The 16583-nt window shown below is 35.7% G+C and overlaps 1 protein-coding gene across 4 annotated transcripts in view; it reads right to left on the bottom strand.

Annotated features, from left to right (window-relative positions):
- Positions 1 to 771: 771 nt before the first annotated feature.
- Positions 772 to 16583, bottom strand: part of TAOK1 (TAO kinase 1) — a 91065-nt gene continuing 75253 nt past the window's right edge. For all 4 annotated transcript variants that reach the window (XM_081580236.1, XM_081580234.1, XM_081580235.1 and 1 more), the window contains 7 exons: positions 15633 to 15869; positions 13985 to 14113; positions 13692 to 13895; positions 11774 to 12013; positions 9553 to 9765; positions 8473 to 8655; positions 772 to 3812 (listed from right to left, as the gene is read on the bottom strand). In XM_081580236.1, the coding sequence (XP_081436362.1) occupies positions 3351 to 3812; positions 8473 to 8655; positions 9553 to 9765; positions 11774 to 12013; positions 13692 to 13895; positions 13985 to 14113; positions 15633 to 15869 (1668 nt within the window). In that variant the 3' untranslated portion in view covers positions 772 to 3350. The remainder of the gene's footprint in view (positions 3813 to 8472; positions 8656 to 9552; positions 9766 to 11773; positions 12014 to 13691; positions 13896 to 13984; positions 14114 to 15632; positions 15870 to 16583) is intronic.

Genomic DNA, 16583 nt, shown 5'->3' on the forward strand with positions numbered 1-16583 from the left:
TTGAAAAGGGGGAGAGGAAAAATAGGTGGGAGTGGGAGAGTGTCAAGGACAGTTTCTTTAGTGTACTAAATGGTGTTTCCTTGATGTCTAGGCAGCTGAAAATCATGACTATGCTAAAAAGTTCAATTTACCAATAAACCCTTGGCCTAGAGTACCAAGCATTTCATATCCGTGGGTGTGGCTTCAAATCCAAGACTGTTCATCTCTAGGCACAGAAATGACTTAGAAAAGAATGGCAGCTCTGAATAAAAGATAAACATATTTTTCAGCTAATGTTATCTATATAATGAAAATACTTTGAGATACTTAAATTTGGGGTTAGAGCTGACTTTAATAAGGGGAAAAATAAGTGCAAAAGGAAGGGAACCCCATTAGGAACAATATATCAAGGTATGAGGTTTTGCATTTTTCAAATGCAAACTTAAAAAAGGGGGAGAGAGTGAACGTAAGAAACTTACACTGTTAAGCTCTGGATGCCAGACATAGCATATATGACTTTCTGATATGCATGGACAAATTTCCCATACTTTTTATTTTCTCAAACACATTTATATATAGTGAACACCAACACTGGGGAGGAGGTAGTAGTACTTTGATCAAATGTTGACATCTGTACACTGATTCAGAAAGTGCCTGCTTCTTTCTTTAGGATCTCTCAAAACCTTTCAAATTTTCTTGCTACAAGCTTTACTCTTTGATGATTCCTACTATGTATGATATTCTTCAGAGGTTAAATCTTACAAACACACACAAATCAATTAATTTGAACCATTTTTGCAAACTATATATACTTTAATTAAAATTAACTTAATGGAATAATCCAGGTATAGTCATGACCTACATGTAAAACTGGTTGCCACACAAATCAGATACAAAGACCTATTGGATAGACATCTGGAGTCAGTATTCAATCACAATTTTACAAGTACATACGGTCTGCATGAATTCAATAACTCAATTTGACTAATTCAAGTCCACAAGTGGACTTTAACATGTATTATTGGTAGTATTTTTTATTTTAAAGAGTTTTGTATGTAAAATTGATCTGCACGTCTATTCCACCCCTCCAGTAGTACAGAGGGGCCAGATCTAGTAAGAATTTTTATAAAAGGTATCAAATTCATTATATTTTTATACATTTTATTAATTCTAAAGCTCTCTCCTATCACCTTCCTCTAAATAGGTAGATACCTCAGTTTGCTTGAAATACTGTATACAACATGAATGCAAAAAGACAGAAAATTAAAAGCCCCTTTCATTAGTAAGTACATGTCATGCTCACCTAAAAACTGGTGATTTCAAGCCTGGTCAAGAGGACAATGTACCAGAGTGCTACCTGAAACACTGTCTAAAATTGTGTGTGAGTTCTACTGCGATCTTGGTTTTTAAAAGATTTACATTAATTTTTCTTCCAGTTACCTTTAAATGAATGCCAGAAATTCCTAAAGGGGAGGATTCATGGAGATTAGACTGACATACCTGGGGAAGACTTAAATCTGGTTGAGAAAACCAAGATTTCAACAAACAGATTACTGGTTGGTCATTAGCCTGGATCTAGGTGAAGAGTATCACTGAGAGGGCCTTAGAAAATTCTACCTGGGTGTCCTCTGACTATATGAAAAGCAGGATCCAGAGTTAGCAGCAAGGGTTCTTCAAGACAAGGGAGGGGGCAAAACAATAACTTGTAAGAAACTCTGATCTATCACTGAAAAGAACATTTTTTTTTCCTTCAAGTCATACTCACAGCTTCCTACCCACCTTCAACTCAATTTCCACACTAGCAGTGGAATACCAAGTAACATCTAACTTTTAGCATGGGGTTGATCCTTCATTGCAAAACAAAATAAAATAAAACGTGCCCCTCTGTGGGAAAAAATAAAAAGTTAGCGTTTGTCAAGAGATTCCCCGACCACTATAACTTACTTTACTTTTTTTTTTTAATTTGCCAAACTAGCTAGTTCCTTTTCAGTAGTACTTTAGCATTGAGGCTAGAGACTTCTGGAAGTGGTGTTTCCTGTTGTGTGATGTTAACATGATGCCGAATGGTCACTAAGTCTCAAGGAACTAGAAGTTTGTAAAGTATTGCAGCAACAAAAACAGCAATTAAAAAAAAAAAAGAGGGCCTGCACATGCAGCAAAATCTACAGTGGTGATGAGGGTTAGTCAGCAGCTGGCAAAGTCATCGGCTCAGTGACTCCTGGTTTACTATGGCAACTAAACATTTAAATAATTGGCTATTCTACTTGTAAACAGGAAATCCCATAAGCCAAAAGGGGGTAATCAAATTATGTCTATGTAGTGCGGTGAAAATTTCAATAGATGGCAGTTTGCAAATATGGCATCATTCAAATACCTCTGGCATTTGATTTCTATTGGCTATATATCTTTGTTTTTGTACAAAGCAGAAGTACTGTTTGGGGTCTTGGAAGCTATAGAGCTTAGCTAGGATGAGATATCACAGTATAAGCAACGAAACGTCAGGATACAGAGGCTTCATCTCCTCACTCTTGCTGCTGAACATACCCACCACATGAACTTTCAGGGGCCTCTCTCACCCTTCTTGTCTTCCCCTTTAAAGGCTCACAGATTCGTTGATACAATTCCCACACCACTTGTAATCTCCTTAAGCACCTCCATCTCACCATGCCACAAAGAAGGCACAATTGAATGCACCAAAAAAAAAAAAAAAAATCACTGACAAATCTATGCAGCATTCAGAAAAAGAACTAAATTGTTTCCTACTCTCTGAAAAAGTCAATGCAACCCTTTAGTGTTCATGGATTTCCATGTTCTTTTTCACTCCAAATGAGGCTGAGAAGTCAGACCAATTTAATAAAGAAAATACGCTGGTAAGGGGATACAGATGTGTTTCAATAAGAACTTGTTTCAGCATATGCTGCCTGCTGTGAGTGGCTTATAAGAATCTGGGGTATGTAGAAAGGCTTTAGATCTTTTCACACCCTTCTTAGGATATATCATTGCCCCAAAGTGATGACTCAAGATACATTGCTGCATTCTATTTTTGCAGTATTCAAAAATACCCCCTATCTACCCAACTTCTTATAACCACAGGCTTGATACACGTGTGTGTATGTATTTGTATACACACCTACATGACAATTCCCCTTTTCAAAATTTCTTCAAAAGTTAAAAAAAACCTGGCAGCCAAATACTATGACATCCCAATTAGTAAACACAAAACAGAACGCTTTACAAAAATGAGTAAGATATACCATATGCACTCAGCTTCCACACTGTAGTACCCAAGTGAGGAGGCTGCTGTGACGATGTCTGTAGGCAGTTTCTTTTGGCAGACAGCTCCAGCGGAATCGCCACTCTCAATTATTAAGTTATGTATAAGACATGTGTGACCCATTGGATATTTGAGAAGTGACACTCGTGCTTCTGCTCATGCCCTGCTCCGTCCGTCCCCCAGAAGCTGTCCGCCTTAGAGCCTGAGGGCTATTGCGGACTCCCATACTGCTACCTCGGGGTACCCCTTGCATTGGCCCCGAGGGGTGACCCCACGGCTGGGGTCCACCTTGCATTGGATGGCCCCAAGCTTGTGGTGGGCCACCCATGGGATGACCCCAGTGAGGTCCTGGACCCCCGGTAGGATTGTGAGACCAACCAGAAGCTCCTGGGTAGCTGTGGCTGAATGCCTCAGGGGAGAGATTAGAAAGGACCATGTTACTAAAACCTAGTCTCATGCTTTCAGAGTCAAAAGCTTCAATTTCTCTGGCTTGACGTTCCAGCAGGCTTCGTATTCGTTCTGTGCGTTCATTCTGCAAAGCCAACATTTCTTCTTCAATCTGTTGAGGGTTAGAGGGAAGCAAAAAGAAAGCTGATTTATTTTTTAAAATCTATAAACTAATAAGGAAGTCATAATTAGTCAGCTTTGAAGTGAATCATAAAAAAGTTCACACTGGCTATTTTGTGGATGTACATTTAAAAATCAAAGCGATGTGCTATAGAAATCATACACAATTTTTATTTCTAAGATGTATAAAACCAGGTTCTTAAAAGGAAAGGCAATAACCTCTATTGAAATAATAAATCAAGGCAATTATCATCAATGGCTACTAAATCATTACATATAACACTGAAGACACCTGGGACTCTCCTGGGCCAATCTTGTAAATAACAATACCTTAGCCATCTCTGTCTCTGGATTGTCAAATGGATGACTTTTGAGTGAGTGAGTGAGAGTCGCTCAGTCGTGTCCAACTCTTTGTGACCCCATGGACTATAGAGCCTGCCAAGCTCCTCTGTCCATGGAATTCTCCAGGCAAGAATACTGGAGTGGGTTGCCATTTCCTTCTCCAGGGGATCTTCCCAACCCAGGGATCAAACACAGGTCTCCTGCACTGAAGGCAAATCCTTTGCCATCTGCTGCTAAGTCGCTTCAGTCGTGTCCAACTCTGTGCGACCCCATAGACGGCGGCCCACCAGGCTCCCCCGTCCCTGGGATTCTCCAGGCAAGAATACTGGAGTGGGTTGCCATTTCCTTCTCCAGGGGATCTTCCCAACCCAGGGATCAAACATAGGTCTCCTGCACTGAAGGCAAATCCTTTGCCATCTCAGCCACCAGGAAAGCCTAAAACACTGAATAAAAAATGAAAATGGGTGAAGGGAAACTAGCTTTATCAGACACACCAAAATGTCACTCTATTAAATGTGGTATTGGTGTAGGGACAAATTATTAGTGAAATAGAAATAAAGATGTCAGTTTGTAGGGTTTTAAAGCAGGACAAAAGCATTAATTAATTCAATGGGGGAAAGATGAATTTTTAACAAATAACACAGGTACAATGGCCAACTATCTGGAAGGAAATAAAAATGGAACTCCATCTTACACCATATTCCATATACACCAAAGCCTTAAGTGAAAAGCAAACAAACACAAACCATAAAGTTTTCATTAAAAAGTTAGGAGACTCTATATATCTAGCAGTTGGGTAGCCATCATAATCAGTTCTGGAAAACTGGAAGGTATTACAAATAAGTGTAGTTGCCTGTACATACATTTTTTTTTTAATGCAAAATAATTCATAATAAAGTCGACAGGCAATGAAAAAAGTTCATGGAGAACTTTTTTATGAATGATCAAATTGATAATTGCCTAAACCCAATGACCAATATTAATATCACTTAAAAGGGGGACAGCTAGACATTATATATCTCCTGATGTAATGCAAAAGGAAGTACATAGTAACCCTCATGAAAATTTCTTGCAAGAAATTTTTAAAAAGAGAAGAGAATTTAAATATAATCATATCTCTGGATCTAATTACCAGTTGATGGGAAATATGAAGTAAAAGAGAGAAGGATACATTTTTAAATGACACCAGAGGACACAAGAAGCCAAAATCGGAATGTAAGAATTCCTACAGAGCAAATGATCCAATTCAAACGGAAAAAAAAACATGGGGGGAGAGGGTCCTATTATAGATTCACTGACTTGAAATAATATTCACTCTGGTTCCACCTCTATTTTCAGATGACTGTTTCTTATCTGTATAGCCAGTACATACAAAGTGCAGAAAATATAGTTGTTAAGATTTTTCGGGTTTTGTAGAGAGGGTACTTTGCCTTGGCAGCTGCCAACTGATCCCAAACTGCTTTACTGTCATGCACTTCAGTTGAAATGTAAGTATTAGCCCTAAAAATCAAAAAGCAACTCAAAATAGATTTATAGATTTATCACTCTACTGTTCCTTTATTATTTGTAATACTAACTAATCAAATTTTCCCTTATCAAATTAATATGAGCCATATTAAAAAAGTAAAATAGAGGGAATTCTTTGGCAGTCCAGTGGTTAGAACTCTGCACATCCACTGCAGGGGGCACAGGTTTGATTCCTAGTTCAGGGAACTAAGATCCCACATGCTGCACAGTATGCCCTTCTCCCTCCTGCCAAAAAGTTAAAAAAAAAAAAACAAAAAATCTACCATATTAATATAGCCACTAGCATTACTTCAATTCACTTTTATTCAATACATCATAAGCATTTTTCTATATCAATACTATCTTTATAGCCATCATTTAAATGGTTGAATAAGATTTTATTAAGTGGCTTGGCTATAATTAATTATAGCTCTGTTTTAGATGGTTATGTATTTTAAATCATTATGAAGTATGCTATAATTACTATATTTATGCATCTTATTTTTCCTATATTTGGATTTCTTTTCCTTAGAATAAATTCTCAAAGTCTTAAATATGTAACATTTCCAAAGCTCAATATATACTTCCAAGTTGCTTTGCAAAATGCATTAACTATGTATGAGAGCGCCATTGCACCTTGACCAATGCATATCAGTCTTATGCACACATTTTATTAGGCTCTGTAGAACATGTCCACTTAGTTCATATATTGAAATAAGACTGTGTAAGATACTAATTAGCATAACTCTGAACCACTAGGTGGAGCTAAAAATACAAATACATAGCCCTATTCCAGTACTTTAAATCATATCTAGATTACTTATAACACCCTATACAATGTAAATACTATGTAAATAGTTGCTGGGGCTTGCAGCAAACTGCAGTTTTGCTTTCTGGAACTTTTGGAAACTTTCTGGAATTTTCTTTGCCCTGAATACTTTCAATCATAATCTGTTAGTTGAATCCATGAATGCAGAACCCACCGATGTGGGGGAGCTGACTGTAAACAGTGCCAATATTTCTCTTATAATACCATAGGAATTTCCATTTTAGTAATAATTTTTTTTTAATAACTTTTTTTTCCCTTTTAAAAATTATTTATTTATTTATTTTAGGCTGCACTGGGTCTTCATTGCTGTGCGTGGACTTTCTCCAGCTGCAGCAAGCAGGGGCTGCTATCTAGTAGCTGTGTGCAGGCTTGACTTCCCTGGTGGCTCAGATGGTAAAGCATCTGTCTACAATGTGGGAGACCCGGGTTCAATCCCTGGGTTGGGAAGATCTCCTGGAGAAGGAAATGGCAACCCACTCCAGTATTCTTGCCTGGAAAACACCACGGACAGAGGAGCCCTGTGGAGCCCTGTGGGCTACAGTCCAAGGGGTCGCAAAGAGTCGGATACGACTGAGCAACTTCACTTTCACTTTCTCACTGTGTTGGCTTCTACTGTTGCAGAGCACCGGAGAGGCGTGTGGACTTCAGCAGCTGTAGCACTCAGGCTTCAGTGGCCTTGCAGCATACAGGGTCTTCTTGGACAATAAACCCATGTTCCCTGCATTGGCAGGTGCATTCTTGACCACTGTACCATCACAAAAGTCCAATGATAATTTCTTGAAGCATAAGAGACAATATTTCAGACTGAATTTTAATAAGCAAGCTGGAATCAGATTTATGACATCTGTACATGGGACAAACTAGACTTTTCTCAAAATTTATATGTGTTTCTATCTTTCTCATTATGAATGGGAAACATAAGTGAGATAATTTTTAGAGGCAAGTACCCCTCGAAGAAGCCAGTGATGAGAGTTGTGACAGAAAGGAATATTTTATTTAGGTATCCTATTAGTAATATCTTGTGTATATTTTAAGAATATATTTTTAATTTAGTAAGGCATTCTATTTTTATCAGAACTACTGGAAGTAGAGGAAAATCTATGGACCAATGGTCTAGAAACCATGACAACTTTTAATAAATTAGGCAAGTACTAACATACAAAGGATCTAAGACTAATCACCTGCTGGGAACTTACAGCTCAGGAATTCTGAACATAGCTCTGAATCCTGGGTACAACTGGTATTCTATTACTTCTCATGACAAACTTTCCTTTCTCTTTCAAAATTTAAAAATCTCTGTCCATTAGTTTTCCCCCCAAATATGCACACACACACAAAACACAGCTATAATCCCTTAAAGAATGGAAATGAATTTGGGGATTCTAGTTCTATTTTCTAATATATCTGACAAAGAATAAGGTAAAAGAGAGAAGAGGGGGGAAAAAGATACATCTAGAAGCAACATTTTCAGCTTGTGTAGAACAGGTTTTACCTTCTGCGCTCTAGTACTCTTCCACCGATCTGTATAGTTCCAGGCCCAGGATATAAGAGTAAAGTACATATTCCAGATCCTTTGCCTCTGCCTCTCTCAGGCAACTACTAAAGTTCTTTTTCTTCTAAGAAAAGAAGTTTTTTATCTAAGTTTTTCACCAACCTCTTTAGGTAGAGCTAGGTACACAAAAAAAGTGAGGAACACAGAGCCAGTGGTACTCACTCATAATTCAACTGTCTTCACATAACCCCATATCCTTCCTCTAGCATTAACTACTTAATAATATTCCCCTGATGTTAAGAATTCATTAAGGTTCATTACTGAATCAATAATTTAAAGAAAAACACTACATAATTAGAATTAAGGAAATATGGTACTGTGAAAACAACCTAATGCCACCTCTCTCAATATGAAAATGTATTTATAAAATACTTCTGATGAAAGCAAATGTTAGCACAAATGACTTCCTTCTATCATCTATACCTTTTGTTCTAAGAGTGCCCTGCGGAGGGAGACCCTCTGTTCAAGCTCCCGAAGCTCTCGATCATGCTGTGCCTCCGCTTGCATCTTGATTTTGCTCTGATATGCATTTAACAGCTCCAGTTCCTGCTGCAGCTGCATCTTCAAAACCTGGCACTCTGCTTCCTGTGCTTCATCCAAACGCAGCTGAAAGAGAGGGAGAAAAACAGATATATCCTACTGTGAACTATTTATTCAATACCTATGGAAAGGAGGTGTGAGAAAAGGCAGACTACTCTCTTATAGGATAGACAATTGTTCTCTCTTGTATCTTCGAGTAAACATCTCTGAAGAAGGAAGGCACAGTAACCAATGATGATAACAAGAAGATAAAAGCTATCACATGCGATTTGGAGGATGTCTGAATAACCATATTTTTCTTAAGAAAAATCTAAAATCTGATTAAGTGATATAAGACCCTGAACCTCTTCTCTGCAATGAAAATAATTATAGAACAGGGACCAGCAAACTACAGCTCCAGACCAAATCTGGACAGTTGCCTGTTTTAATTAATTAATTTTATAGTCTGCTAACTAAGAATGGTTTTTACATTTTATATGGCTATAATATAAGTATTCACATAATATCCTCAATTTCGTATCCTGGCCCACAAAATCTAAAATATTTACTATCTATCTGGCCCTTTAAGAAAAAGTTCACAAAACTTATGTAGAAAATACTTTGTATTTGCTTCCATTAAAATGTGACCATTTAGATTTCTAATACAGTACTACTTTTTGTCCATTGCCTAACAAAGCTGTTGCTCTAATCTTGGTATATTCTTGGGATATGCGCTAAAACCTGAGAGGCACTGGCAAGGAGCCCATTTAGAATCTCATCTCTAAATGTATCAATGAGAATTCTATAAAAATCATGCCTACTTCCAAACAATGCAGAGACAGGAAAAATACAGATAACCACTACTATTTCCCCGGGTGTAGGAGAGCTACCACTTCCTATTAGTATTTTAATTACTGAGACTTCATTCAGGGGGTGGAAGGAAAGGGGCCCTGAATTTGTTTTAACTAAGTAACACAAACTCACTGCTTGGGTGGAGAGCATTTCATTAATGCTGTGGTCATACTGTTCAGCCAAGATGGCTAACTTCCGGGTCTGCTCCTCCTTGAGCCGTTTCAGAACAGCTTTGTGCTCACTCTTTGGTGTAGTCTCCAGTAGGTGATTTCTTAATGCTTTGTACTGTCTGGTTTGGATTTTACAGGTGTCCTGAAACTGCTTTTTTATTTGGAGTTCTTTAGACTGAGAAGGAAAAAAAAAAGATTATACATAATTTTTAACATATGGCATTTGGTACACCTTATGCTTATATGAAAAAAAAGGCTATTAGGAGAAAGGGAGAGGAAAAAACAAAATGGTTAGATCATAAGGTTGCAGGTACAGTATGTTTCTACTTGGCTATTAGGTCAAACCATTAGATTCTATGTATTTCGGTAACAAAAGCTCTAATTTTAAACATTAGAATACAAGTATCTCATTTTTCATATGACTTCAAGTAGTACTCATTATTTTGGTAACAGTTACAAATAAATATTAAATTAATTTTGATTACTGTGTATGTTGATGACAGAAAATTAAATTTCTTCTCATGTATGAAAAATAGATACAAAAGTTTTTTATTGGCCAGACAATATCTTATCGGATTTCTAAGGCAGAAAATAAGCATATTTATTGTTCCTTATCTGAGACATTTTGCTCCAATTTCTTTTGATGACAATCTCAACTCTAATTACATAGTCTGTGACAGACCCCACAAAAGTAGGCTATCAGTAACTGATTAACATTATTATAACTATCTTTCCCTTAAGGGGAATAAACTGTGGGGCAAGGGAGGGGACAGTCCTTCTTGAGGTGATGATAAAAGACATGAACTACATAAATATTTTGGAGATAAAACAATTTGAGTTCAGAGACAAAGGGGTTTGGCTTTAGTTTTTGGTTAATCACAGGTTAGTTATTTCTACGAACTCAGGTTTGAACAAAATTTGAAAAGATAAGCTATATTTCTATAAGGTATATTGTTCAAGTCTACAAGCGAGAATTTACTCACGTACTTCACTAAGGCAGAAGCTATAGTTGAAATATTGACTGGTTGATTCAGTGTGCAACAAATGCATATAAAACCAAAGTAATATACTTTTCAAGGAAGTAACTATTCATCCTCTCCACCATCTCTGCCAATAAATACCACAATATCAAACACACACTTTCCATATTTTGTACCAACCAAGGCATTAAGTTATAGCCATCCTGTGAAAGGTCAAGAAATGCCTAGCTACAAAGAGAAACTCTTAGTTTAGCTATGTTTAGTGATGCCACTCTTAAATACTTTTCTTGGTTAACAATATTGAAAGAATATTCAAGTTAGCCAGGAGTGGGACAATGACATTTAGCCATTCTTTTCTACCTCTGTATAACAGCCTCCAGTCTTTTAAAAAGTTTTTATTTTTAAAATATTGTGTCAAGAAAACACTGTAATTATTCCACACCACTAGTCTAATGAGAGAGAGAAAAAAAAAAACTCCTTGAAAAATGTACTTTTTCTTTAAGAAGAGTAATACTTGTACCAAGAATAAACTATACCCCTTAATGTTTGACTCAAGTGAAAGCAAGAGGAATGTTAAGTTACAGTTGTTTCTACTCATCTAACATTGACAAATCATCATCTGGGTGGCAGATGAAGAAACAGCAGAGCAAGCAACAGGTGTGAATCACCTATTCCATTGACATGGGTACCCCAGCCCTCCCCAAATCCCAGTTAAATTACATAAGTGCTAAAACTGATGTCCCCCGTCTCCTTTAAATTCCTGGAGAAAGTCGCAAGATGCAACTATTAGGGAAACAAAAATGGGATAACTTGATGTTAAAATCAAGTCAGTTTTGTTCAAATTGAGTAAGTAGATACAGATACATAACTGAGAGGAACATGGTCATTTTCTTCCCTAGTAAAGTAACAAAACAATCTCCTTTATGGAAAATCTTGAACTCATTTGTCATCAAAAGCAGACATTCTATTCACAGCCTGACTATAATTGTGAAACACTGTTTTTTGCCTCACTTTTTGTATAGTATCTGCAAAGATCACACTAGTGTTTACAAACTTTCAAACTAAAAAGGTAACAATAAGAAAGAGAAAGGAAAGGTTAAACACCAAACAACTCTATGCCAAGCCCTACTGCTGCTAACTTTAAAATCATCATTCATTTCACAGACATGTTACTTAAATAACTTTAGCTTAGGCTAAAGGTACCTTCAGACTCTTAGGCTGTTGTCGAACCTCCATGACATGCTTTCGCCTTAGCTCTCGTTCTCTTCGCTTATTATATTCTAGCTGGTTAGTGAGCTCAGTTTGATGCTGCAATCTGATTAACTCACAGCGCATCTTCTGAATTGTGTTGAGGTGGCGGAACTCCAGTTCTTGCATGGATTCATGCTGTCGCAGTAGCATGGCATGCTCTAAGTCCTTCTGAGTCTGTCTTTTATTTAACTCCTAATGCATAACACAAAAGACAAAGGTATATTTATAGCTGTACAATACCAGGGGAAAAAACCCTAAGAAACAGATTAACCAGGAAATAGATGTAATCCTCAGATTCAATAATGACTGTACAGTAAATATCAGATTTTATGACCTATACAGTAGTAAATGGGCAATTAGTAAAGGCAAATTTCCTTATTCTATTCATTTACTATTCATTAATACTATTTTATGCCATAAGCTTAAAACATATCAAATCTCAGTAGACTTAATGTCCTTCTTTCTTTCTTTCCTTCTTTCATTGTTTCCCAATTTTATATCTGAAGAGAACCCCTAAGCCATTTTTTAAATTTCTTCAGAGTGTCCTATCCAATACTATTACATGCAGTATACCCAGTATAGTGTAATGGATAAGCATATGGACCTGGCTCTGCTATCTACAGTCTCCCAAGTCCTTGGGTAGTTGTTTAAACTTGCTGTGCTTTAGTTTCATCACTTTTCAAAGAAATAACAGTATAACTATTGTACAGATTTAATGTGAGGATGAAATGAATTCATAAACGGAAAGTTCTCAGAACAATACCTAGCACATGATGCTCGATAAATGTTCTAATTCCTTTTTTTTTTTTCAGATTAAAAAAAGAACAAGTGTAAAACACACACACATGTCAAACCTGTTCCCTTTGCCCCTGCAAACCCTTTCTGCAAAGGACAACAGTTTGAAGAAAATGCTTCCCAACTTTCCCCATGCTACTGTGAAACAACTATTGTACAAAAACATATAGTTTTAAAAACTGAGTAACAATATACAATATAGGCATGTAATGTGCTTTCTTCAGCTAACAATATGATGGACATATATCCAGATCTGATCAGTATATAGAGATCTTTTATTTAAGTTTCACCATAGGTTTCTGCTTTGAAATACTATAATTTTCTATCTTTTGCTTTATAAAAAATTTTTCATTAAATGTTGGTGCATCATGCATCATATAATCATGTTATTATTTCTTTAGAATAGACTTCTAGAAGTGGATTTGTAGGTAAAAGCATATGAGCTCCAAAAGGGCAGTATCAATTTATACTCTTACCAACATTGCACATTTCCCAATGCCGTTACTAGGATTCAATGTTGCCAGTCTGTTAAACTGTTCTTATTTAACTGATGCAAATGCTTTAATTTGAATTTCTTTAATTATTAGTAAATCTGAACAATTATGCTATACTTGAAGTTTATTTTAAGCCACTCTTGGAAATAAACTAATCTGTGCTCAGAGGTATCCCTGATACTGAGAATATGTGTTTTCCCTGACACAAGAGTTTCTATGTTTACTCAATTAAGTACATGATTATAAAAAAAGTGTTAAATGGTAACACATAGGGGATATAAAGACTGGAACAAAACAAAACCAGTGACTTCATAAAATCTTCATTCTAGGCAAGAAGAGAAACTTCTCCCCCAAAAGTGTGTGTGTATAAGAGAGAGAAGTGCAGAGAAGAATATTTAAATAAGAAGGAGGATTTGGATATCAGGGGAGGCATTTCTGAGGAGACACGTGAATAGGGGGAAGCAGGCCATGTAGATAATCTAGGAAAGAAGAATTCAGACTGAGGGAGGCAAAAGTGCAAAGGCCCCGAGACTGAGAAGGGACTAACATATTTTCAGAAAAGATTCGAGTTTCAAACATACCTCTCTGACAAGGTCCTGCTCTAAGTTATGACGCCCAAGTAACATTCTTCTCTTGAAGCGACGGCATTCCAACTCTAGATACTGTCTCTGACGCCGTAGAAGATTAGCCTCTTCTTCTGCTTGGAAATGCTGTATATTCTCCTTCTGCTTTGAAAGCCACTCCTGTTTTTCTTTTTTGGGGGTGCTCTGATTTTCATTCAGCTCCTGGCAACATAAAAAACAACTCAGTTCAAAATACATAAAAATCAATTGCATGAATGTATCATGTGGTATTTGGTATTAAATAAAAGTACCTCCTTAAGCTGCTCTTTTCGAAGTTTATATTCTCTTTTCTGAGACTCCAAAAAGCTGTTTAGTTCTTTCTTCTGTTGGGCTTGAATATGTTGCTGAAATTTTTTCTCTTCATTGGCCATCACTTTAGCCTATGAAAAATTTAAAAAATGGATCAAATTAGTTAAGTAGACAGATTCAAAGCAACAGTTTAATATATACCACTTAGGATAAAATCTGTATAAGTATTACCAAAATAAGAACATCCAACAAATTACTAATAAGTATTACTTATTAGCATCTTATTTGAATTTCAGAGAACCAGTAAAAATGGGACTCATCTTTAAAATGTTGACCTATTACAGAATTAAAAAGCTTTCACCTTTTTAAAAATTTAACAATATGCTCCCAATAAAAAAATGAGTATTTATTCAAAATATAATAAAATCATGACCTTTTATCTAGATTGACTTGTATATTAAATAATATACTCCTCTTCAAAGTAAACCCTGACCTTTAACTTATATATTAAATAAAAACGTTAAATATTAGATACATATATATGATACTGTTTTATTTCTGATTACATATGATTACATATACAATGTATATTCATTGTAGATCATTTAGAAAATACAGAAAAACACAAAGAAAAAAAAACCTTGTATGATTTTAGCACTCAGAGAAAAACAATAAAAACATTCTGGTATACACCTTTCCTATTTTTTCTATGCATACACACATTTTAAATAAATCTGTAATCACATTGCACATCCTATGTCATGATCTGCTTTTCTAAATATGTTAGTATCTATCTCTTCCCAAGTTATTAAAAATACTTTCTAATGCCCAATAGAATTCTAAATATCTATATATTCTTTATTCAAATTAATTCAAAATTAAATAATTATTTAGTCAATAAATTATTTTGCCAATTCTCTACTATTATGAGAGTGGGTCTTTTAATTTGGGGGGGGCGGGGAAGGTGAACAGGGTAACTATAATAAATAATGCCTCAATGTGGACTAGATAAATATATTTCTAGATACTGTGTTAATTTACTGAGAAGCTTACATTTTACTTGACAAATGTGACTATCAAAATAAAATTTAACTGATGGGACATCAAAAACATTAGGTTTCCCATAAGAAGAATCCTAAAAAATATACTTAAATCATGTAGTAGAATGACACACTTGTAAATAAACAAAATGGGCTAAATCTTAATTTGAATCTCTAACTTATTATCTCTAACATTTCATTATATTACAGTAATCTTTAATTATTCTGATATTAAAATGCTACTATAAATTGAAGGAAGGTTTCCAAAAAACACACAAAGAGAATCATAAATGATTTTTTGAGACCTAAATCACCTATTGATAGGTGATTAAGAAACTCCTCAGACTATCAGAGTACCTAGGGCCTAGAATGGTTGCATAATTTACCAACTGTGATACAATAAAACTATGAGCGTTAGGAAACAATCCCACGTCTATTGGTTTCTAGACTTAGTACTTGATACTATACATGTTATATAAATGCTTCTCCCTATTCCCAATTGAACTGGCTTGGTTCTAGGGAAAATATCCTAACATCAAAATGCCATCATGATTAATTCTGAGATGCTTATGATCTACAGTAAATAAATTAATAATAGTGAATCAGCCACCTCTTTTTCCATAGCAGCCTGATGTTTCTTGATAAGTTTCTCCATTTCTGCAGCAAAATTGTTACGCTGCGTTTCAAGATCTTTGTCTAATCTGAGGCGATGTTCATCCATCTCAGCCTTTAACTTATTTTCCAGAGTCATCAGCTGCTTTTGATGTTGCCGCCTCATTCTCTTGTAGCCAGACATTTGTTCTCTAAGCTCAGAGTCCTGCTCATGTTCCTGCATTTGCCTTGTAACCTACACACACAAACAATGGAGAGAAAACAATAAAATAAAGCAAAACATTTTTTCTTTCAGAAGCATTTTAGACCACTCTATTATTTATCCAAGTAGACAATTACTGTAAGAGATTCCAATGAGCAGTTTCCAATTAAAATTCCAGGCAATCTTTTAAAGAAATAGACAAGCTGGTTCTAAAATTTATATAGAAATGTAAAGGAGCTACAAGAAGCAAAACATTCTTGAGGGAAAAAAAGTTGGAAGACATACATTTCAGTAATCAAAATGGTGTGGTACTGGTGGAAGGATAGGCTGAACAGATCAAAGGAACAGAATAAAATTTAGAAATAGATCATATATATTTAGTCAACTGATTTTTCTACCAAAAAGTCAAGTTAGGTCAAAGAGGAAATAAAAGTATTATCAAATTATAACTGGTTCTCTGTATATAAAACAAAAACAAAACCATTGACTTCTATATCACTCTATACCAAAATCAATTTGAAAAGAATCATTTGACATAAACACAAAATCCAGAACCATAAAGTAGAAGAAACCACAGAATATCTTCATGACTGTAGGGCAGACAAGTATTTCCTGGGCAGGACACAAAAAGCACTGACAATAAAGAAAAAAATGTGTAAACTGATTTTTTTAGTTGAAGTGAAATTCATGTAATATAAAATAAATTATTTTAAAGTGAACAACACTAGCATTTAGTATGTATATGTG

This window comes from Giraffa tippelskirchi, chromosome 3, assembly GCF_054371585.1.
Source record: "Giraffa tippelskirchi isolate mGirTip1 chromosome 3, T2T-mGirTip1v1.2.pri, whole genome shotgun sequence".
In the NCBI taxonomy this organism is placed as follows: Eukaryota; Metazoa; Chordata; class Mammalia; order Artiodactyla; family Giraffidae; genus Giraffa; species Giraffa tippelskirchi.